This window comes from Schistocerca serialis, chromosome 1 (assembly GCF_023864345.2).
Source record: "Schistocerca serialis cubense isolate TAMUIC-IGC-003099 chromosome 1, iqSchSeri2.2, whole genome shotgun sequence".
NCBI lineage: Eukaryota > Metazoa > Arthropoda > Insecta > Orthoptera > Acrididae > Schistocerca > Schistocerca serialis.
The window spans coordinates 1,170,998,532-1,171,023,048 of record NC_064638.1 but is presented as its reverse complement, the minus strand read 5'-3'; the positions used below and the strand labels follow the sequence as shown (position 1 = coordinate 1,171,023,048).

At 40.8% G+C, this 24,517-nt stretch overlaps 1 protein-coding gene across 3 annotated transcripts in view; it reads right to left on the bottom strand.

The window, feature by feature from the left end:
- Positions 1-24,517, bottom strand: part of LOC126459605 (uncharacterized) — a 98,907-nt gene that overhangs the window by 43,859 nt on the left and 30,531 nt on the right. For all 3 annotated transcript variants that reach the window (XM_050095872.1, XM_050095871.1, XM_050095873.1), the window contains exon 3: positions 891-1,099. In XM_050095872.1, coding sequence (XP_049951829.1) covers positions 891-1,099 — 209 coding nt within the window. The remainder of the gene's footprint in view (positions 1-890; positions 1,100-24,517) is intronic.

The following is a 24,517-nucleotide window of genomic DNA, read 5'->3' as shown; positions in this document are numbered from 1 at the left end:
GGTGCAACAAACAGGAGGGCTGAAAATGTATATGCACCCTTTGCTGCTTTGAATCACGTTCATATATCTTTGATCGGTTCTGAGTGATCCCTTGTAGTTCCACACAGTAAAATAGAGCAAAAATTGTGGTCACTCTGCTCTCTAAAGTGGAGCAGTCACATTTAATGGAGATGTACCATCATAAAGTCATTAGAGAAGGGTTGAAAAGTCTGGGAGTGTCAGCAGTGTCAAAGGATGTCAAGAACATCGACCTACTGCTCATCATAATGGGAATGCCCATTTTTCACCATGAAATGTGTGGGAATCAATGATACAAGGAAACAGGTGGTGTCATAGACGTCCTTTATGCCACCTGTCGAGGCTTTTTCATCTCAATACTGAACGGTGGTATCTCTGAAATGTTTTCCTTAGCCACCCATAATAAAACTGTGTGATTTCAATGCTGGGCATCGTGGGGGTGAGATGCGAGTAAGAGGGAATGTGGAGACCTTCCCATCATGTGACAGGCCCACAGTGGCCCTGTGCAGAATAGTGGTGAAATTTACTGCCAATGTGAAATCATTAATCCGCCTAAAACATCTCATGAACTACTGAGCTCTGGCCTTTTTTTCCCCACATGTGTCAAAACCTTGCTGTTTGAAGCATTGTTGAGCCGACGGTGAAGCCGCAAGGTGTCACACTTTTGCATCATTACAGAGTAAGGCAGTAGACAGCTTTGAGCACAATTTCAAACTTATGCATCATAATGGGAGACAATTACAGAGTTTCAAAAAAGTGATCCTCTGTGTCCCACAGTGAATGAATCTAGTTTAAGGTACTTATTTACTGAAGTATCCACACCACACGTAACATCAGTTTATTAAGACTAATTACAAATACAAGAAACAAACCTGTTCCTGTTGCACTGCTAATTTTGCTGCATATTTTGACTGACAATTGATGTCATCCCTAAGTTTTTCTTTAAGAACTGCCAATTTTCTGAATTTTTCAATTTTTTCACTTGCCTGTTCAACTATCTCATCAAGTACTTCCTTTCTTGAATTTCTGAACAGGATGACATTATGGAGGATAACAACTACAGTAAAAGTCCGAGCGAGACCTGTGGAAGGCTAAGAAATTAATCTGGTGACACTATAGTAAGAATAAAAAAAACTAATTTAAAAAAATGTAATTTCTGAGCACACAAAAATTAATGTACACTATATTGGGAATGACAGGTGTATCTACAACCACTCATCACAAAGAAGCAGAAATGAGAAATGTGTAGGCAGATTTGTGTGTGTGTGTGTGTGTGTGTGTGTGTGTGTGTGTGTGTGTGTTTGTTTGGGGGGGGGGGCCACACACACGTGTTTTTGTGTGTGTGTGTGTGTGTGTGTGTGTGTGTGTGTGTGTGTGTGTGTGTGTATTTTGTCCTTCAACCCCTACTCCATAGACGAATTGAATAGGAATAGGAAGTAGCCCCAACAACTGGTACAACAGGAAGTACCCTCTGCCATACACTTTGCATGGTTTGCAGACTATCTTCATCCACTACTAGTTATCATCATTGTTGTTGTTGTCATCATCACCGTGGTAGTCAAGTATTCTGAATCGCAAAGCTCTTACTGTTGCGTTACATAATACACGAACTACCCTGTGTCAATAGTAAAATGCAATCGACAGATGATGTAAGGTTTATTTATTTATTCCATGTGACCTGATGGTACACAGTGTGTTACAGATGTCGGAAAATATCAGATAACATTGTTAACATTTATTAACATATAGTATCCTAATGTATTATATTGCAAAGATTGGTTAAGTTTACTTCACTCCATTGCTCAATGTTTTCAATTTAACATAAATAGCAAGATTACTGTTCTAGGTATTCGTTTATAGAGTAAAAACAGTGACAACAAATATGACTTCACATCTTTGTAAATTTTATGTTGTCTTCGATGGACTTAATACTAGTGGGAAGATTGTTGAACAGTTGGAGGCCCATGTGGAAAGCTCCCTTTTTACACAGTAGACGTTTGTACATAAAACATGCCGATTTGAGTTTGTCCTGGTGTTGAGTTTATGTATGTCATTTTTTACGACTCTGGAGTCAGTTGGCACTATATGGTTTCTGAAAAATTTTAGAGTCTCGAGAATGTATAGGCAAGGCAGTGTAAGAATTTCCAACTTTTTGAAGATGGGTTTGCAGGAGTCTCTGGGTTTGCTCCCAGATATAATCCTCATTGCTCTTCTCAATTTTGAATGTGCTCAGGGCAGTTGGAGAATTTCCCCTGAATATCACACCATATTTTAGGTGGGCTTGTATGTAAGTGTAGTACGCGCTGGTTAATGTTTTCGGGCTAGCACATTATTTCAGTACACTCAATGTATAACAGCCAGTATTAATTCTGGCATTTACCTTTCCTGTATGTGTATTCCAATCAGGTTTTCTTGAACCCACAGACCCAGGAATGTGAAAACAGTGTCAGTATCTACTGGCTGGTTATTTACAGTGACAAGTGGCTGAGAGTAATTTACATTTTGTGTTGTGTGAAAGTTCATAGAAGCTGTCTTTTTGGTGCTGATAGTTAATCTGTTGATTTTAGCCCAGTTGCTGGATTGTTCTGTGGCCAAGTTTACAGCTTTTTGCACAGCCTCTGTATTCTCCCCTCTGAGAAGTACAGTTGTGTCATCAGCAAATATTATTGTTTTGTATGCGTCTACATTCAGGCTCAAATCGTTAATATACAGGAGGAAAAGTAGAGGCCCCAATACTGAGCCCTGTGGTACATCTCGCTGTACATTTTTATTATGCGGTAGGATTTCGGTTATTGAGTTGGTTTGTCTGTTAGGGTATTTCATGTTGACTCTCTGCATCTGACTGGTTAGGAATTAAGCAATCCAATTGTTTGCAATCCTCTGATACCATAGTGTTCTATTTTTTCCAGCAATATTTTGTGGTCAACAGTGTCAAAGCCTTTGACAGATCCAGAAATATGCCTGTTATGGGTTGTTTCTTATCTAACAGATCTAATGGCATATTTATGCAATCATATACTGCAGTTTCAGTAGATTTGTTGCTTCTGAACCCATGTTGAGCTAAACTTGGTAAATATTTTTTTTTTTTTTCAATGAAGTCCATCAGTTTTTTGTACATTATTTTTTCAAAAACTTTGGAAAAGCAGGATGAGATTGAGATAGACCTGTAGTTATTCATATCTTTATTATCACCTTTCTTGAAGACAGGAATTACTTTAGAAAGTTTCAGAGCTTCAGGGAAAGTACCTGCCTGGAAAGAACAGTCACAGAGGTGAGTTAATGTTTAAGCAATTGTGTGCACACAATTTTTGATGACAGCTGCTTGATACCATCAATTCCAGCTGAATATGAATTTTTAACTCTGAGGGCTTTTGCAACATCATTTTCAGGGACTTTTGTAATGAAAATTGACTCTGCACATGTGTGATATTTTTGGTTTGCTGGTTGATAGTTTGTGTTAGGATTATTTTTGATCAATTTTCCAGCTATGCTCGTAAAGAATTTGTTGAAAGAGTTCACCACAACTTCGGGATTAGATATAGATTCATTGTTGAGTTTGATTTCTATGCTTGTGTGTGTAGTTTTGATTTCCCCTCTTTCCCTTTCTATAATATACCACATTGCTTTTACTTTATTGCTGGATTTGTCAATGTACTCATCATTTTGCATCCTTTTTGCCTGTCTTATCACTCTTCTTAGGATACATGTGTAGTTTTTATAGTATTCTGTTAGTTGGGGGGAAGTCACTACTTTGTTTACCTAGCATGTGGAGTATTCTTTTATGTTTGCAAGAGATTTTTATAGCTGGTGTAATCCAAGTCTTGTTTCTCTTATTATTATTTATTCTTACTGGTTTTTGTGGAAAAGCCTTTTCAAAGTGGTGGATAATTGTTTCAATAAATACGTTGAATTTCATGTTGACATCATTGGCTGCGTACATCTCTGTCCACCTTTGTTTACTAAGGAGGGCATTTAGCTTGTTCAAGTTATCTTGAGTGAAAAACCTTCGTAAAGTTTTAGGTGGGACTGGGTTTGAGGTATCTTTGCTAGCATCGACCTTTAGATTGACAGCTTGGTGGTCGCTGAATCCTGCACTGTATACTTCTATTGTTGGGTTAAGTTTATTTCTACTTGCAAAAATTTGATCTAGAGCTGTTTTCGATGTGAGTGTTATTCTAGTGGGCTCGTTTATAAGGCCATGCAGATTATAAGTTTTTGCAATGTTAATCAATGTCTCCCTGTTTCTGTTGTGGGTGAGAAAGTGTGGTGTGCGTACTGTAAGACCTTCGGTACACACACCATCAGATTATATGACTTGTCCTTCTAACGAAGTAGGCGAGCATCAGCTATATGTCTCGTGGTCTTATCGTGGCGTTTTTATCTTCTGCCGTTAGGTCAGACGATAGAAATGCCACTTGCACGCTTAGAGTAGCAGATTGACGGTGACCAACTTTAAACAGAACTTGATTAATTTTCACACACATTTATTAAAATAATAACAAGCATAGACATTGCGTAACTTGATTCTGGATGCTGTTTACAATTGACAATCTGAAGTTCCTTTGGTCTTGGTATGTTAATCTTATTCTCACATGTCTCTGATACTTGACAAAGTGTCTATACATTTCTCTTCATGGCTATGTGCAGGAATATGATAATCTTATTAGGCGCAGACTGAAACTTGAGCATAAACTGGTACAGACAAATGCAGACTAATGAAGACTGGTGCAGACAAATGCAGACTGAGTAATCGGAGGTCTGTACACTCGTTATAATACCTCGCGCGTTCAAGTATCACTGCGCGAGTGTGATCCGCGAGGAGAAAAGGTTCTATGTTAGCAGCAATCTCATTGGCTGCGTTACATATTAATACGCTGATCGGCGGAAGCAGAATTTGGTCCGTCTCTAAGGCAGCGCCATCTCGTAGTGCGGAGACGGACGAGCGCTGCGCCTATGCTGTTGTGCTTGGTGGGGCGTGCTCTAGTGGAAAAGTTGTGTACGCGCTGACTACGCGGAACTATGTACACAACAGAAAGTCTATATTAAAGTCATCACGTATAATTACATCTTGTTTCCACTGAGTTATTTTGGATAGAAACAAGTCCATTTGTAACAGAAAATCATTAATACTACTAGAGGGGGGACGGTAAATTGCAGCTACAATTAGATTTAGATCTGTAAGCTTCCTGGCTGCACATTCAAAGATCTTGTCTGCTCCTATTTCCTTTAGGGTAGGAAGTGGGCTATATTCAATCTGTTGTTTTATGAGGATGGCAACCCTACCATATCCATCATTTGATCTGGAGTAGTGTTCACACAGTTTGAAATTTGGTAGTGAGATTAACTAAACCACATCAGTGCAGAGCCAGTGATCTGCTCGACATACTACTGAGATATCACTGAGTTCACAGGTCAGCAAAATGCTTGTCATCGGTTTTGTTGCTTAAGGATGGACATTGTGATAATAGATTTTCAGGTCTGAGTGGGGTTTACTCAGGGGGCTCGAAGTCATATTTACTGTGTCACTGACCTTTAGTTTAAATTGTGCTGTATTCCAGATATGTTGACTTCTGAGCAGTTGTGCTATCCACATACACATCACATCACACTACTGCGGCATCACATTGTCATTTTGGAGGGCTGTCTCGATAATGTTCACCATCACATTATTGATCCTTTCAGGTTCTTGACCTTTTTGAGGGGTCAGGGGGTTTGTGTTTCGTCTCTGTGACTTCGTGACCCATTTGTCTAGTGTAGTTTGCACAATATGGCCACTATTACTATTTTTATTTCCCATCTTGTTTGTCTTGATCCATTTGCTTATAAGCATCTGTTTATGGTTTATGACTTTTGGTGTCTTATTGCCTCCCATAGTTGTCCGGAAGGCCAGTTTATTGCAGATAATCTCCTTGCCGCATTTGTTTAGGTGGAAAGCATGTGTTGTGAAGTGGTTTCTGGCTAGTCTCTCTATTTCAAATTCCCAGCAATTCTTTTTTTGTATGCATGTTTTGCTAAATTCAGTGCTTGTATCAGGTGAAGGTTTGCAGTATTAATTTTACTATTTAGATTATGAACATCATATCTCCCGGGTATAGGATGGATAATGATATTCATTTTGTGACTTAGAGCAAATATTGGTTCCAATGGTCCTACCACATGTTTCATCATTAGATCAAGATGTTTGTCTGTGTCGTTAGAACCCCCCATTACAATCAAAGTATTATGTGTACTGAAGCTTCTTGTCAAATTTTCTGCGTTTTTTACCACCTCTTTTAGTGGAGCACCAGGTTTTACTTTGCTTTTTACCTCGTATGAGGGCCCTAGTTTGTCTTGCAGTATTTGAGCACTGTCTCTTCCACGACTGTCACTTAATATTAGTACTTTCATTTTTTCCAAGATTTTCTTGCTATGTAACGTTCTGGAATTTCTTTCGTTTTTGTCCTTCACATATATTGGTGATTGAGCAGTTATATTCACTGGCGGATTACTCATACACTGTGTGGTGGATTGTTCACTTTGGGTTAATTTTTGCGTAAGATCTTGTGCAATGTGTAAATTGACCTTGCTAGCATCTTGCACCAGATGGTTATCAGAAGTTACAATACTATAACCACTTTCTGGATCCATTTCATGTACGCCTACCATCATGTTAGCTTTGTTTCCTGTGGCAGTTTGTTTACATGCAGATTGTGCAGGGCTACGATCCTTGGGTAACAGAAGAAATATTGAATTGAATTGATGAAAGGAGAAAATATAAAAATGCAATAAATGAAGCAGGCAAAAAAGAATACAAACGTCTCAAAAATGAGATCGACAGGAAGTGCAAAATGGCTAAGCAGGGATGGCTAGAGGACAAATGTAAGGATGTAGAGGCTTATCTCACTATGGGTCAGATAGATACTGCCTACAAGAAAATTAAAGAGACCTTTGGAGATAGGAGAACCACTTGTATGAACATCAAGAGCTCAGATGAAAACCCAGTTCTAAGCAAAGAAGGGAAAGCAGAAAGATGGAAGGAGTATATAGAGGGTCTATACGAGGGCGATGTACTTGAGGACAATATTATGGAAATGGAAGAGGATGTAGATGAAGATGAAATGGGAGATACGATACTGCGTGAAGAGTTTGACAGAGCACTGAAAGACCTGAGTTGAAACAAGGCCTACGGAGTAGACAACATTCCATTGGAACTACTGACAGCCTTGGGAGAGCCAGTCCTGACAAAACTCTACCATCTGGTGGGCAAGATGTATGAAACAGGCGAAATACCCTCAGACTTCAAGAAGAATATAATAATTCCAATCCCAAAGAAAGCAGGTGTTGACAGATGTGAAAATTACTGAACAATCAGTTTAATAAGCCACAGCTGCAAAATACTAACACGAATTCTTTATAGACGAATGGAAAAACTAGTAGAAGCCGACCTCGGGGAAGATCAGTTTGGAATCCGTAGAAATACTGGAACATGTGAGGCAATACTGACTGTATGACGTATCTTAGAAGAAAGATGAAGGAAAGGCAAACCTACGTTTCTAGCATTTGTAGACTTACAGAAAGCTTTTGACAATGTTGACTGGAATACTCTCTTTCAAATTCTAAAGGTGGCAGGGGTAAAATACAGGGAGCGAAAGGCTATTTACAATTTGTACAGAAACCAGATGGCAGTTATAAGAGTCGAGGGACATGAAAGGGAAGCAGTGGTTGGGAAGGGAGTAGGACAGGGTTGTAGCCTCTCCCCGATGTTATTCAATCTGTATATTGAGCAAGCAGTAAAGGAAACAAAAGAAAAATTCGGAGTAGGTATTAAAATCCACGGAGAAGAAATACAAACTTTGAGGTTCACCGATGACATTGTAATTCTGTCACAGACAGCAAAGGACTTGGAAGAGCAGTTGAATGGAATGGACAGTGTCTTGAGAGGAGTATATAAGATGAACATCAACAAAAGCAAAACGAGGATAATGGAATGTAGCCGAATTAAGTCGGGGAATTAGATTAGGAAATGAGACACTTAAAGTAGTAAAGGAGTTTTGCTATTTGGGGAGCAAAATAACTGATGATGGTCGAAGTAGAGAGGATATAAAATGTAGACTGGCAATGGCAAGGAAAGCGTTTCTGAAGAAGAGAAATTTGTTAACATCAAGTATAGATTTAAGTGTCAGGAAGTCTTTTCTGAAAGTATTTGTATGGAGTGTAGCCATGTGTGGAAGTGAAACATGGACGATAAATAGTTTAGACAAGAAGAGAATAGAAGCTTTCGAAATGTGGTGCTACAGAAGAACGCTGAAGATTAGATGGGAAGATCACATAACTAATGAGGAAGTATTGAATAGGATTGGGGAGAAGAGAAGTTTGTGGCACAACTTGACCAGAAGAAGGGATCGGTTGGTAGGACATGTTCTGAGTCATCAAGGGATCACCAATTTAGTATTGGAGGGAAGTGTGGAGGATAAAAATCGTAGAGGGAGACCAAGAGATGAATACACTAAGCAGATTCAGAAGGATGTAGGTTGCAGTAGGTACTGGGAGATGAAGAAGCTTGCACAGCATAGAGTAGCATGGAGAGCTGCATCAAACCAGTCTCAGGACTGAAGACCACAACAACAACAACAACAACAACGATCACACGTGGCGCTAGACAACACACGATTTCTGTTAGGCAGCAGCATTGCATTCTGAGCATGATTTACAACTTGACTATTTCTCGTAGTATGCTGTCCCGTCAAGCGCCAGTTTTTGTTACCGATATTTACGTTGGGGTTGCGGATAACGAGTTCATTGTTAGTCGATTTATTGGCTACTGCCAGTTCAAATTCATTACACTTCACTAATAGTTCTTGATACTTCACCAATAGGCTTTCATGCTTGAGGCTGAGGACCATTATTTCTTGTTTCAGTGACATAATTAAGTGATCCTGCATTTAAAAAAGTATTGTTTGCTTTGGATTCCATAGCTAGTATGATGCATTGGCGACATTTCCACTGATCTTCACTGTTAAAGTATTTCAGGTTAACTCTGACATATTTTTGTGGTACAGTTAACACACAGAATACCTCGTATAATTCTTTTTGAACATATTTTGCACTTATTACGGTCGAAATTTGTTGGAACTGCTATTTGTACACTTTTACCCAGCACCATCTTGAATTTGAAACATTGCTGTAGTTCATTAATCTCCCTGTGGCACCATTTGTATCACTGTCACAGCTCAGCATGCAGAGTACACTCCTCATAGAAGACTGGGAATCTGATGACAGTCTATGGTTGTTAACTTTAATAAAAGGCATTTTACTGTTGACTGTATACTGTTTTTTTACTATTGAAAGCAGTGATGCAGGTGGGCTTTTACTTCATCTGATGCCACATTAAGAGCATTGCCATACAGGCTTCTGTAAATAATTTCATTATACTTAATGATATGATCGAAAACTGTAGCTAATAAATAATTCTTCATCAGCAGGTGGTTCCGAAATATGATTCTTTTTCCAAATATCTGCTAGCTGTTGGACACTAATTGCACAAAATATTTTGCTATGTTTCTTTCTATGACTGTTATAATACATGAAAATCATACTTCAACTAATTTTCTCTTAAAATACAACCGGGACCTTCTAGCCTCTTGATAGGTTTAAAAATTAAATGTGAATGACCTCCAAGTCAAATAAAATTAGTACAAGTGGACTTTGAAATTATCTTCTTTAATGTTCAAATAACTCACGGGAATGGAGCCAGGTGACATCAACAACCACCAATATTTAGACAGAAGCACTCCCTGTCATTTTCAAGGCATAACTGCAGCAAGTAAGGCACTGTGCAAGCGAATTCAAAACCTTTGATTTTCAGAAAAACTCCAGGAAACACACACACACACACACACAAACACACACACACACACACACACACACACACACACACACTACCACCACCTCAAACAAAAGATGACAGACATCACAAGTTATCGATAGTGAAATTAATAATCAACGGGTGAGGCAGCATAAACTGTGTATATCTATTTATTTGCAAGCCAGAGAGCAGGATTCCATAAAGAATATAAACAAAAAGCACCATCTCTATTTATAAGTTCACTTGCTAACTTAATTTCAACAGCTTTCTCGACAACACTATCCCAAGAGATGGACGTGCACGCAAGAATTTCTGTGTTGTTAAATTCCATAGGATGACCAGTGCCAAGACAATGTTCTGCACTGGTCGATTTGCTAAGCTGTTGTAAGCATGTGTGATGTCAGATGCCAGACTAATATCTGCCAAAAACCAACAGAATTCTTCTCAAATGTAATGTAAACAGTGCTTTCTGCAGAACAAGCAAGGTTAAATTTCCGTTTTGGAGTATAAAGGATGATCTGGGCCTACAGAAAACAAGCGTTTACCACATACCATGTCAATGCGGTGTCTCACATCAGCCAGACCACCAGGACCGTTGTCATCAAGTGAAAGGAGTACAAATGGCACACCAGACTCAAACCGACTTCCAAATCAGATATAGTGGAACATTGTTTGGAGCTAAATCATTTAATAAACTATGATGATGTAAAGATTCTGACACAAACACACACACACACACACACACACACACACACACACACACACACACACACACACACAAAACAGCTGTTGAACACTTCGACAGCTGCCACCCGTTCCATACAAAGAAGTCAGTCCGGTCACTAGCCATCCGTGGTCATTGCATCTGCAGTGACGAGCAGCCCCTCTCGAAATATGCTGAGGGTCTCACCGAAGCCTTCACTGACTGTAATTAGCCACCCAACCTTGTACAAAAACAGATCTCCTGTGCCTTATTCTTCCAATCTCCAACCACCTCCCAAAGTCCCACTGTCTGGCCACAGAGGAGAATTTCCCTCGTAACTCAGTACCACCCAGGACTGGAGCAACTGAATTACATTCTCTGCCAGGGTTACGATTACCTCTTGTTGTGCCCTGAAATGAGAAATGTCCTGCCCACTACCCTTCACACCCCTCCCACAGCAGTATTTCACCATCCACCAAACCTACACATTATACTCGTCCATCCTTACAAAACCCCTGCTCCCAATCCATCCCCTCATGGCAGAGAAATGTCCTGCCCACTACCCTTCACACCCCTCCCACAGCGGTATTTCACCATCCACCAAACCTACACATTATACTCGTCCATCCTTACAAAACCCCTGCTCCCAATCCATCCCTCATGGCTCATACCCCTGTAATACACCTAGATGCAAGACCTCCACCTCCCATCACCACCTACTCCAGTCCAGTCACTAACATCACCTGTCCCATCAAAGGCAGGGCTACTTGTGAAACCTGTCATGTAAACTACAAGCTAAACTGCAACCACTGTGCTGCATTATATGTAGGCATGACAACCAACAAGCTTTTTGTCTGCATGAATGGCCACTGACAAAGTGTGGCCAAGAAAGAAGTGGACCACCCTGTTGGTGAACACGCTACCAAACATGATATTCTTCATTTCAATGACTGCTTCACAGCCTGTGCCACTCAGATCCTTCCCATCAACACAAGCTTTTCTGAACTGCACAGGTGGGAAATTTCCCTGCAATACATCCTACATTCCTGTAATCCTCCTGACCTCGACCTTCATTAGCCACTGTCATCACCCATCCAGCCCCTTCCCTGTTCCCATTCCAGCACTAAACAGCCGTCATTCCACCATCACACCCAGTCTTTTTATTTCTCTCCTTTTCTGCTACTTCCCCCCCACCCCCTCCCCATATCTCCCCTGCCCATTGTCTAACCTGCAGCATTTCACTGTCCACCACCCCCACCATACTATCCCTCCCCCTCCCTGCCCCAGCCTTCTCCTTACCCCCACAGTCACCACTTCCACCATGGACTGGTGCTGCTGCTCGCAGTGGGGTTTCAGTTGCCTCAGACTGCAGTTGTGTTTGCGAGTTGCATTTGTGTGTGCATATCGTCTATTGTTGACGAAGCCCTTAATGGACAAAAGCTTTAATTGTGAGAGTCTTTTTGTTGTGCCTATCTGCAACTCAGCATCTCTGCTATATGGTGGCTAGCAACTTTCCTTTTCAAAAATGTTACATTCCATCCTGGATTTTCCATTGTTTGATAACATCCACACCAGTGGACAGCTGTTAACATTCGCTTTCTTGGTATTTTCAATCAATCCTGAGGCCGCAAGTGCACACAGTCCACTGCAGTGGGCACTCCCCATTGTGGTGGTGTGTTCTGCATACATTTGCAGCCTCATGACGAACTGAAAATGCCAGTGAAGTGACCATTAAAAACTGTCCACTGCTGTGAAAAATCATGCACCTAAAGGGTTAAGTACTGTCTGAAAAAATCTGCACCTATATCCAGAGATGATGATGATGATTATGATCATGGCTTTGGATGTGGGGCACTCAACAGCATGGTCATAAGCAACCTTAAAAAAGGTCAGCATGTCATTAAAGTCTACTTCCCCTCCCCAACAGTACCAATAATGGCGAGGATGGTAGACTGTTCTTCAGCCACACTGAGGTATGCCCTGATGTCCGTATATAAGACATACTTAGCCAAAACACACTGAACCGAAAATGGCACATTGCAAACTTCACAGAGCAGTGGATCTTCCTGGTGGATGAGGAAACCATGTGTTTAAGGGTTGTGTCTTACACGCAGTACGGTGAGCAGCACTTACTTCCATAAGAGCGATGGGCATGAAGTCTGGCGTGCCTGTGTGGTCAATGTGAGTGACCACAGTTTGTTTTCAGTCACCTCCAACTGCTCAGCTGCCCATTGATGCAAGATTCACACGTCACATAATGAGATCACAGTGTGCAAGGAAATGACACATTGATGTACAACACCATTCCGCCATGCTTCTGTGGCAGCTTTGTTGGTATGTCATTTCCCTCTATCCCAACATGTCCAGATACCCAGTAAAAGATCACCTCTTTGCCACAGTGTTGGCATCTCTGTAAAGAGTCGTGTATGAGTTGAATCAACTGCTCTCTGTTACACATTTGATGGACAACGTGTGATGCACTGAGTCAGAACAAACAAGAAAGCTTTTATTGTGATGCCTATGAATCCACTCCAGGGTCATCACAATGCCGCACAACTCCACATCTTAATTTGTGAATTGTTTTGGGAGGCAAACTCTGAAAACCCTATCAGGGAAAACAGCTGAACAACAGAAGGCAATCACTTGTTGAATCCATCTGTATAAACAACGATAAAGCTGTGGTATGTACTTAAAATTGAAGAAAACAGAGTTGTAAAATTGTAGTCTGTAGTACAAGTTTTCTTTTTGCTGCATCAAGCTTACATTTATTTTGGAAGTCTGAAGATGCCAAGGCAGTAATTTGTTCCGTCCCTGGCTGTGTGATAGATCCAGATGCTTTGAGGCAGTCAGTAGCACATTCCCGAATGGATTTGTCGCATGGAGCCAATTCCTTAACAACTGTTCTTTTCAAGTCCTGTCGAGTCAGAAGGAGGTGTCACTGAATCCAGAGAGTCGGTTCACCAGCCTCTGAACACAGACTCTGAACTGGGCTGTCAGACTCCATGATTAACAGCATCCAACATCTCATGGTAGGAAATACGGGCTGATCCATAAACCACACTACCATAATCTAGCCATGATCTGACAAATGCCATGTAAAACTGCAGGATGTTGGACCTCCCCACACCTTTTCACTGAGCCATTTCAAAACATTCCATGATTTGAAGTCCTTTGTCCGCAGGTTTTTCAGGTGCAGAAGCCAGGTTAGTATAGAGTCAAATAGTAGGTCCAAAAAGTGCACAGCATTCTTAAAATGTAAAATATTGTCCCCCATTGTGAGCTCTGGTTGGTCAAACTTCGACAAGCATGACTAAAATTACCACACATATTCTTCTTTGATGAGAACATAAATCCAATTTTATTGGTCCAAACTTCCAGCCTCCTGACGGATAACTGCAGTCACCTCATTCGCACTGTAAGATCAGAGGAAGAGTAGAAAGCTGCAAAGTCATCCACAAACAAAGATAATTTAACAGGGCTCCTGACTGTGGATGTGATGCCATTGATAGTGACTGCAAACAATGTGACACTGAGTACACTGCCTCAAGGGACTCCATTCTCCTGAATGCAGCAATTAGACAAGGCCTCACCATGATGATATCAAAAGCACCAGTCCTCAAGGAAGGATTGGATAAGAAGTGGGAGAACTCCACATAGTTCCCATTCATGAAGTTAGTGAACAATCCTGTACCTACAAATGATGATGTATGCTTTTTTTGAGGTCAAATAACAAACAAATTAAGTGGCTTCAGTGTAAGAAAGCATCCTTTACCACCATCTCCAGTAGAATTAAGCTATCAAGGGCAGAACGGTAGTGCCTCAAACCTGACTGGGAGCAGCACAGCTGACCTCTGGATTCGAGGAGCCAGATGAGGTGGCAGTTGACCATGCTTTCCAAGAGAAGGGCTACACTCTGGTTGCTGTTAGGGTCATAAGTTCCTTGCCTCGTTTCCATAATGGAATTAATTTTATTTTTATTTATTTATTTATTGTTCCGTGGGACCACATTTAGGAGAAGTCTCCATGGTCATGGAACGAGTCAATACATGAAATTATAACACGATTGTAGAAACAGATAAAATGAAATATAAGAAACATATTCAGGCGACAAGTCGTTAGTTTAATATTGCCTCCTTCCAAGTCATGGGGTACTGTCCACCAAACCAGATCTGATTGAAACAAGATAGAAGGTGGCCTTTGGTTTCAGGGCAAAGATGACAGAGCATTGCATAATTAATCTGATCAGGCCTTGAAAAAGCATCTGGCCACGGGCAGAGCCAATTCCATTTCTCACATGGAGACTGGGAGGTTTTAGATCATCTCATTACAAGAGAAGAAGAGGAGAGCTGCCTCATTTCCACAGTCCTAGGGATCACATGGAACGCAGGGGTTTGTCTCAATGACACAGCGATGGTTGGTTGGTTTAATGATTAAAGGAGTCAAAGTAAGAAGTCATCAGTCCATACCACATGGAACAGACAAGTCAACAAAACCACATGCTGAAGACCAGTCTAGTTGCATGAAACCCACAGAGAAAAAGCGCAAGGTCTATCGTAGGTCAACAAAGTCTAGAGAAAGAAAGAAAGAAGAAATGGGGGAGAAGGAAAAAAGGTGGGTGATGTTCCCACTTACCAGAGGCACCACAGCCAACAATACACATGAAAGACTTGTGACATGGACAGGGCACCAGAAACACAGGAAAACAAAGAAAGACCACCAAGTCAAACAGAATACACAACCAAACCCAGACAACTGCTACCCATTTGGGATAGAGGAGGCAATAGGGCATCCTCCCAAACCCTCAAGTGGCCAACAAGGCTGAGAAGCCCTCTCTCAGAGAGAATGGCAAAAATCCTCATCATGAATAAACTGTAAAACCAGGTCAGCAACTGAGGCATCATCTGCCAACACCAGGCATAGCGAGTCATGAAGATTAAGTGTCTGCCACAGGGCGGCTAGGTTAGGACAGTCCAGTAAAATGTGGACCACCATCAAATGAGCACCACAGCAACAATGGGATGGATCCTCACGATGAAGGAGATAGTCACGAATCAGCCAAGTATGGTCAATACGGATGATGGAGTCCTTGCGAGACCCAACCAATTCGTGGTCTTCCCTTATTGCCTGTACTTTGTTCAGCAAAATCAGAGTATGCCATTCCGTATTCCACATCCTTGGAACTTGATGGCGTTATACTGATCAAGGTCCGATTCCAGAATATTGATCTCAAGATGTTGCTTGGTGGTAGCCAATTTGGCCAACCTGTCAGTGAATTCTTTCCCTAGGATCCCAATGTGATCTGGACCACTGGAATCTTGGATACTATGGCCAAGGGAAGGCAAGGGTAACACTGGTCAAGAGCTTGTAACTGTGCAAAGAGTCACTACAGCTAAAGGAAGCAGGAAGCAAGAGCACAAGAGATAGCTACCAACTCCACAGGGACAACACTCCAGCCATATGGAAAGCAGTAGAGTTCATTACATTCTGTGTGAACATAAGCAAAGTCATCATAACCAGCACTCATCAAGCCATCAGTATAGACTAATTCTTAACCCCTTAACATGCCAAGAATGGAGAAGAATTGGCAGCAACGAGACTCAGGGCGAGTCACGTCTTTTGGATCATGTGATTGGTCCAGACAGAGCTGTGGGTGGGAGATACAAAATTGCGGTATTCATGAGCAGGCATGGCGAGGAGGTTGTAAAGGGGAAAGGTGGAGTTTATGAAAATGGTATCTGATGCAGATGGTGATGGTAACCCCAGACCTGGGCCGCCATTGGGGTGAGGTGAATCTCCAAATCCGGAAAGAAGAGATGGGTGCTCCAGAGAGCAGTGGATGCGTAATGCACAAGCAATCACTGTTGTTGGCGCAGAACCCGCACTGTGGAATCCAGACTCTGCTAGGAGGCTTATCACGGGGCTAGCCCAAAAGGCCCCAGTTGCCAGTTGCACACCACAATGGTATATCAGGTCCAGAAGGTGATGCTGAGCCGTATGTGTGACTCCCATATTCTAGATGAGACTGGACCAATGCTGTGTAGAGTTGTACCAGCGTAGAGTGGTCCGTTCCCCAGCTGGTGCTGCTGAGGCATCGAAGAGCATTGATGTGCGACCAACATGTTTTCTTTAGGTGACGAAGGTGAGGAAGCCGTAACAACTGGGCATTAAAGATCAGTCCCAAAACATGATCTTTGCCCATACCTGCAAAGAGGGAGTATGTGACCCTATGGCAGTGAGATGTCATTCCCAACACATCTGTTTCTGGCATTTAATATGGGAACAGGCCATGGCAAGAAGCAGTTTGAAAGCCAGGAGTTGGCCAAAAGGTGGATGCCGTTTGTAGCATTGAAGGACACGATGGCGTGCTTTAATAGCATCAGCAATTACAGGTGTCCACCAATGGACCGTCTTCTGTCAGGAAGAACCTGAGCAAGAACTAATCACCATAGCAGATGCTGAAAGGATGGAATCAATCAAACTCCACACAGACTCATCAATTCTGTCACGGGGTGGAGTGGTGGGATGGCAGCCTAGGAAAAGGCCTCCTAATCCGCATTAGTGCTGCAGTGGTAATACCAGTTTCCAATCAGATCGTCGAAGTTAAGTGCTGTCAGGCTTGGCTAGCACTTGGATGTGTCACCCTTTGGGTCTGCAGAGTGCTGTTGGCAAGCAGGGTGCACTCAGCCCTTGTCAGGCCAATTGAGGGGCTACTTGACTGAGAAGTAACGGCACCGGTCACAAGAACTTACAACAGCAGGAAGAGTGGTGCGCTGACCACATGCCCCTCTGTATCCGCATCCAGTGATGCCTTAGGGCTGAAGATGACACGGCGGCTGATCAGTATCATTGGGCCTTTCGGACAGTGTTTGTTTGTAATCCACATCAGTAAAGGCCCACCAGGGAGGGTGTCCAGGCGAGTGATGCTTATAAGATAAGACAATCGGAAAATAATCGTCATTGCACAAATTGTCACGAACTCCCTATTGAATGGAGAGAAGGAATCTGGGGCTGTAGATGGAAAGAGCAATGGCTGAAAAAGTGCTGTCTGCCACACTAAAGCGTGTGGGAGCTCCAGTGTTGAGGAGGCAAAGATCAAGCCCTGCCAGCTGGCCTTCACCAATTCTGCCCCAATCAGGGCTTGAAGTACTACCCTAATGAGCATTATCGGCATTAAAATCCCAGAGAAGAAGGAGGGGGCCAGCTGTCAAAGGAGGGCAAGAAGAGTAGGAAGCATACGAGGCCAGTCAGGGGAGATGAAGATTACATATCATTACTGCAGTGTCTAAACAGATCCAAACGGCACAAATGGTTATAGGTTTGTTTGACTCACAGGAGGGCATCACAAAAATGCTGACTGACTTTGAAGACTGATGCCAAAAATTGTGCGAAAGCTTACTTGCAATGTTTCAGGAACAACAATTAGAGATTTTTATGCAGGCATTCTTCCCTTGCTCCATACATGAATTGAATGGAAAAAAATCCTAACATGTGGTACCCTCTGCCATGGACTTCACAGTATGCAGATTATGTATGTAGATGTATATGTGCCAACAGTACAAGATGTACACATTTTTTAAAAAGTTGAAATCTGTTCAAATTCAGCCAAGAAGCACTCAACACAGATTAGCAGACCCATAATGCATGGAAAAAGTTCTAGGGGAAGTGCTTCACTGATGCTTTCTTCTGATATGCAGCGAAGTGTCAAATGTTCACTTACATGAAACTTCCTGGCAGATTAAAACTGTGTGCCCGACCGAGACTCGAACTCGGGACCTTTGCCTTTCGCGGGCAAGTGCTCTACCAACTGAGCTCGGTCGGGCACACAGTTTTAATCTGCCAGGAAGTTTCATATCAGCGCACACTCCGCTGCAGAGTGAAAATCTCATTCTGGAAACATCCCCCAGGCTGTGGCTAAGCCATGTCTCCGCAATATCCTTTCTTTCAGGAGTGCTAGTTCTGCAAGGTTCGCAGGAGAGCTTCTGTAAAGTTTGGAAGGTAGGAGATGAGGTACTGGCAGAAGTAAAGCTGTGAGCACCGGGCGTGAGTCGTGCTTCGTTAGCTCAGTTGGTAGAGCACTTGCCCGCGAAAGGCAAAGGTCCCGAGTTCGAGTCTCGGTCGGGCACACAGTTTTAATCTGCCAGGAAGTTTCATATCAGCGCACACTCCGCTGCAGAGTAAAAATCTCATTCTGGTTCACTTACATCTTTCAAATAAATAATGCACAATATCGCAGTGTTCCACTGTTAAGGGTTAGTATGGCACCAAACGAAGGGAGAGGATGCAACCCAGTGCCAGCATATAGTCTAAGCCTCTCTCATAGCACCATTGAGTATTAGAGGAGGTTGCCTCTAAGTTGAGCACCTAGTGTCATTGGTGACATCCACAGAGACATAGATATGCTGGCGTTTATGTCTGTGTGTGCAGAGTGCGGAGGGGGGGGGGGGGGGGGGCTGAGAGAGAGAAACAGACAGTGAAGCTCCAAGAATGTGAAACAAGTCAAGCTATGCATTACCAGGCAGAAGCAGCCACTGTAAGGTACCTCCGTAAGATATTAAATGAGATATTATGAGAGTGTGCCTTCAAATTTTTTATTGTTTCCAGTGTCGGTTGAGGTATTCCATGTCATCCATATTACTTGGACAACTTTCCCACTTTTCTGATGCAAGTTGCAACCCTCTGCCACCAGAGGGGCCCTAATTGTAGTGCACAACATCGTGGTGTCTAACGTAACTGTATTGGTGAGTGAGCAATAGCGTGCTGTAATTGAAAACACGAATTCAAAGAGTTCGTCCACACATGGTGCACCCTCTTCTTCAGCATGACAATGCCAGACCACACCTGAGCACTGTGATATCTTTGATAATCTGACGCCTTAGGTTCACAGTTATCATTCATCCTCCGTACAGTCCTGACTTAGCCCCATCCAATTTTTAACTGTTTCCAAAACTGAAAGAGCACCTCTAAGGACTTCATTTTGATAGTGATGAAGTGGTGCAAGCACATGTTAGGTTGTGGCTCCATCAGCAAAGTCAAACATTCTACAGTGACAGTATCAATAAGCTGGTCTCTCATTGGGAGAAATATGTTTGTCATCAGCGTGACTATTTTGAGAAATAAATATGTAGACATGAAGAATAATAATAATAAATAATAATAATAATAATTCAAGAAATTAACACAACTAATCGAAATATCCATACCCAATACAACAAATATACAAAAGAAAACAGGAGAAAAAATTGAAAAATACATCCAACAGCAAGCATTACTATTACTATTACTATTATTATTATTATTATTATTATTACTATTTCTTTCTTGTCTCAGACGTTATGTCTGGTTAAAAATGGAAGGTGACGAGGACCTTGATCAAGCGTGACTTCCTTTTAACTGTACGGTATATGTTACATTGCATTTAGGAACTTTCGGGTAATTGAACATGTGTCAATAATTACAGATTTCTGTAGCTGTATATAGAAGTTTGGATGTAGCTGTATTGCATTGATGTACTGGTGGATATTGTGTGGTATGACTCCTGTAGTTGATAGTATAATTGGTATAATGTCAACTTTATTCTGATGCCACATGTCCTTGACTTCTTCAGCCAGTTGGATGTATTTTTCAATTTTTTCTCCTGTTTTCTTTTGTATATTTGTTGTATTGGGTATGGATATTTCGATTAGTTGTGTTAATTTCTTCTTTTTATTGGTGAGTATGATGTCAGGTTTGTTACGTGGTGTTGTTTTATCTGTTATAATGGTTCTGTGCCAGTATAATTTGTATTCATCATTCTCCAGTACATTTTGTGGTGCATACTTGTATGTGGGAACATGTTGTTTTATAAGTTTATGTTGTAAGGCAAGCTGTTGATGTATTATTTTTGCTACATTGTCATGTCTTCTGGGGTATTCCGTATTTGCTAGTATTGTAAATCCACTTGTGATGTGATCTACTGTTTCCATTTGTTGTTTGCAAAGTCTGCATTTATCTGTTGTGGTATTGGGATCTTTAATAATATGCTTGCTGTAATATCTGGTGTTTATTGTTTGATCCTGTATTGCAATCATGAATCCTTCCATCTCACTGTATATATTGCCTTTTCTTAGCCATGTGTTGGATGCGTCTTGATCGATGTGTGGCTGTGTTAGATGATACGGGTGCTTGCCATGTAGTGTTTTCTTTTTCCAATTTACTTTCTTCGTATCTGTTGACGTTATGTGATCTAAAGGGTTGTAGAAGTGGTTATGAAATTGCAGTGGTGTAGCCGATGTATTTATATGAGTGATTGCTTTGTGTATTTTGCTAGTTTCTGCTCGTTCTATAAAGAATTTTCTTAAATTGTCTACCTGTCCATAATGTAGGTTTTTTATGTCGATAAATCCCCTTCCTCCTTCCTTTCTGCTTAATGTGAATCTTTCAGTTGCTGAATGTATGTGATGTACTCTATATTTGTGGCATTGTGATCGTGTAAGTGTATTGAGTGCTTCTAGGTCTGTGTTACTCCATTTCACTACTCCAAATGAGTAGGTCAATATTGGTATAGCATAAGTATTTATAGCTTTTGTCTTGTTTCTTGCTGTCAGTTCTGTTTTCAGTATTTTTGTTAGTCTTTGTCTATATTTTTCTTTTAGTTGTTCTTTAATATTTGTATTATCTATTCCTATTTTTTGTCTGTATCCTAGATATTTATAGGCATCTTATTTTTCCATCGCTTCTATGCAGTCGCTGTGGTTATCCAATACGTAATCTTCTTGTTTAGTGTGTTTTCCCTTGACTATGCTATTTTTCTTACATTTGTCTGTTCCAAAAGCCATATTTATATCATTGCTGAATACTTCTGTTATCTTTAGTAATTGGTTGAGTTGTTGATTTGTTGCTGCCAGTAGTTTTAGATCATCCATGTATAGCAGATGTGCGATTTTGTGTGCGTATGTTCCAGTAATATTGTATCCATAATTTGTATTATTTAGCATGTTGGATAGTGGGTTCAGAGCGAGGCAGAACCAGAAAGGACTTAATGAGTCTCCTTGGTATATTCCACACTTAATCTGTATTGGCTGTGATGTCATATTATTTGAATTTGTTTGGATATTAAGAGTGGTTTTCCAATTTTTTCATTACTATGTTTAGGAACTGTATCAATTTAGGATCTACTTTGTATATTTCCAATATTTGTAGTAACCATGAGTGGGGTACACTATCAAAAGCTTTTTGGTAATCAATGTATGCATCGTGTAGCGACCTTTGTTTAGTTTTAGCTTGATATGTCACCTCTGCATCTATTATCAGTTGCTCTTTACATCCTCGTGCTCCTTTGCAACAGCCCTTTTGTTCTTCATTTATAATTTTGTTCTGTGTTGTATGTGTCATTAATTTCTGTGTAATGACTGAAGTTAATATTTTGTATATTGTTGGTAGGCATGTTATGGGGCGATATTTAGCTGGGTTTGCTGTGTCTGCTTGATCTTTAGGTTTCAGATAAGTTATTCCATGTGTAAGTGTATCAGGGAATGTGTATGGGTCTGCAATGTAACTGTTAAATAATTTAGTTAGATGTGAATGTGTTGAGGTGAACTACTTTAGCCAGAAATTTATCTTTTCCAGGGGCTTTCCAATTGTGAGTAGTATTAATTGCTCGAGTGACTTCATGTTGCAAAATTATCACTTCAGGCATTTGTGGTATCATCTTGTACGTATCTGTTTCTGCTTGTATCCACCGTGCATGCCTGTTATGTTGTACCGGGTTTGACCATATGTTGCTCCAGAAGTGTTCCATGTCTGTTATGCTTGGTGGATTGTCTATTTTAATGTGTGTGTTATCTATTGTCTGGTAAAATTTCTTTTGGTTTGTGTTGAATGTTTGGTTTTGTTTCCTTCTATTTTCACTTTTTTTGTATCTTCTAAGTCGTTTGGCCAATGCTTGTAATTTCTGCTTCTTTTCATCTAATTGCTCTATCACTTCTTGTTGTGAGATTTTACCTAACCTTTTTTGTTTTTTTTTTCTGACATTTCATTTCTTATAAATTGTGTTAGCTGTTCGATGTCTTTACTCAGTTTTTCTATTCTGATCTGTAGCCTGTGTTGCCATGCTGGTTTTGTGGGTTTCTTCTGTGTGTTGGTTGGTTCAGATCTCTGCCTAGTGTGTATATTTAGTGTAGTGAGTGCTCCTATATAAACCAGTAGTTGTAACTCTTCCATAGTTGTGTTTTTGTTTATTTTGTTGTGTATGATTGTGTTGATAGTTTTATTGTTGTTTCGACTTGTGGGTTATTTGGCGGTCTATGCAAGAATGGTCTGTCTGTATTTGTGTCTTTGTATTCTATATATGTCAGCTGAAATTTTTCTTCTGTATCTAACATGTGTGTCACTTCCTGTTCTATTTGTGCTTGTTCTGGTGGCTGTCTTAAGATTTCGTTTTCCTCTGACTGTTTAATTGATGCATGTTGTTCTTTGTTTGTTTGCTCTGGGATGTTTGAGTCCATTACTGTATTTTCTTCTTCTTCTTCTGATTGCACATTATTTTGTTCCAGTATTTGTTGTACTTGTTGTTTGATGTTTTCTAATTCTGACTGGGGTATCCTGTTATTTTTGATTATTACACGGATCTGATCAGCTAGTCGTTGTTCTGTTAAAAATTTTAATTCTGGGTATCTGATAATAAATGTTGTGTATACTTGTGATCTGTATCCAGTTGTGTTGGTTCCTAAGTTTGTTGCTTGGTAATAACAGAACATGAGGTGTCGATTAACTTCATCTGACCATCTCATCCTCTGTCTTTGTTTTCCTTCTAGGGTGGTTGCAGGAAGCATATCCTGCAAAACACCTCTATTTGGATTTGAATCATTTTCCAGTTGGCTAGCAGTGTCGTTACCATTGTGGGCGGGCATAGGGTTCAAGCGTCGTCCCCAACCATGACGGCGCTTGTCCGAGGCTTCTTTAGTTCTGTCCTGAACCAACTAATCACACTAAAAGGGGGGTTAGCCCTATTAGTGGTTTGTTCTTTTCGTCGCCTTTTACGACTGGCAAAACATACCGGAGGCCTATTCTTTTCCCGGGCCTCCACGGGAATTATTACTATTATTACTATTATTATTATTTCAAGAACGAGCAGAAACTAGCAAAATACACAAAGCAATCACTCATATAAATACATCGGCTACACCACTGCAATTTCATAACCACTTCTACAACCCTTTAGATCACATAACGTCAACAGATACGAAGAAAGTAAATTGGAGAAAGAAAACACTACATGGCAAGCACCCGTATCATCTAACACAGCCACACATCGATCGGCTACACCACTGCAATTTCATAACCACTTCTACAACCCTTTAGATCACATAACGTCAACAGATACGAAGAAAGTAAATTGGAGAAAGAAAACACTACATGGCAAGCACCCGTATCATCTAACACAGCCACACATCGATCAAGACGCATCCAACACATGGCTAAGAAAAGGCAATATATACAGTGAGACGGAAGGATTCATGATTGCAATACAGGATCAAACAATAAACACCAGATATTACAGCAAGCATATTATTAAAGATCCCAATACCACAACAGATAAATGCAGACTTTGCAAACAACAAATAGAAACAGTAGATCACATCACAAGTGGGTGCACAATACTAGCAAATACAGAATACCCCAGAAGACATGACAATGTAGCAAAAAATAATACACCAACAGCTTGCCTTACAACATAAACTTATAAAACAACATGTTCCCACATACAAGTATGCACCACAAAATGTACTGGAGAATGATGAATACAAATTATACTGGCACAGAACCATTATAACAGATAAAACAACACCACATAACAAACCTGACATCATACTCACCAATAAAAAGAAGAAATTAACACAACTAATCGAAATATCCATACCCAATACAACAAATATACAAAAGAAAACAGGAGAAAAAATTGAAAAATACATCCA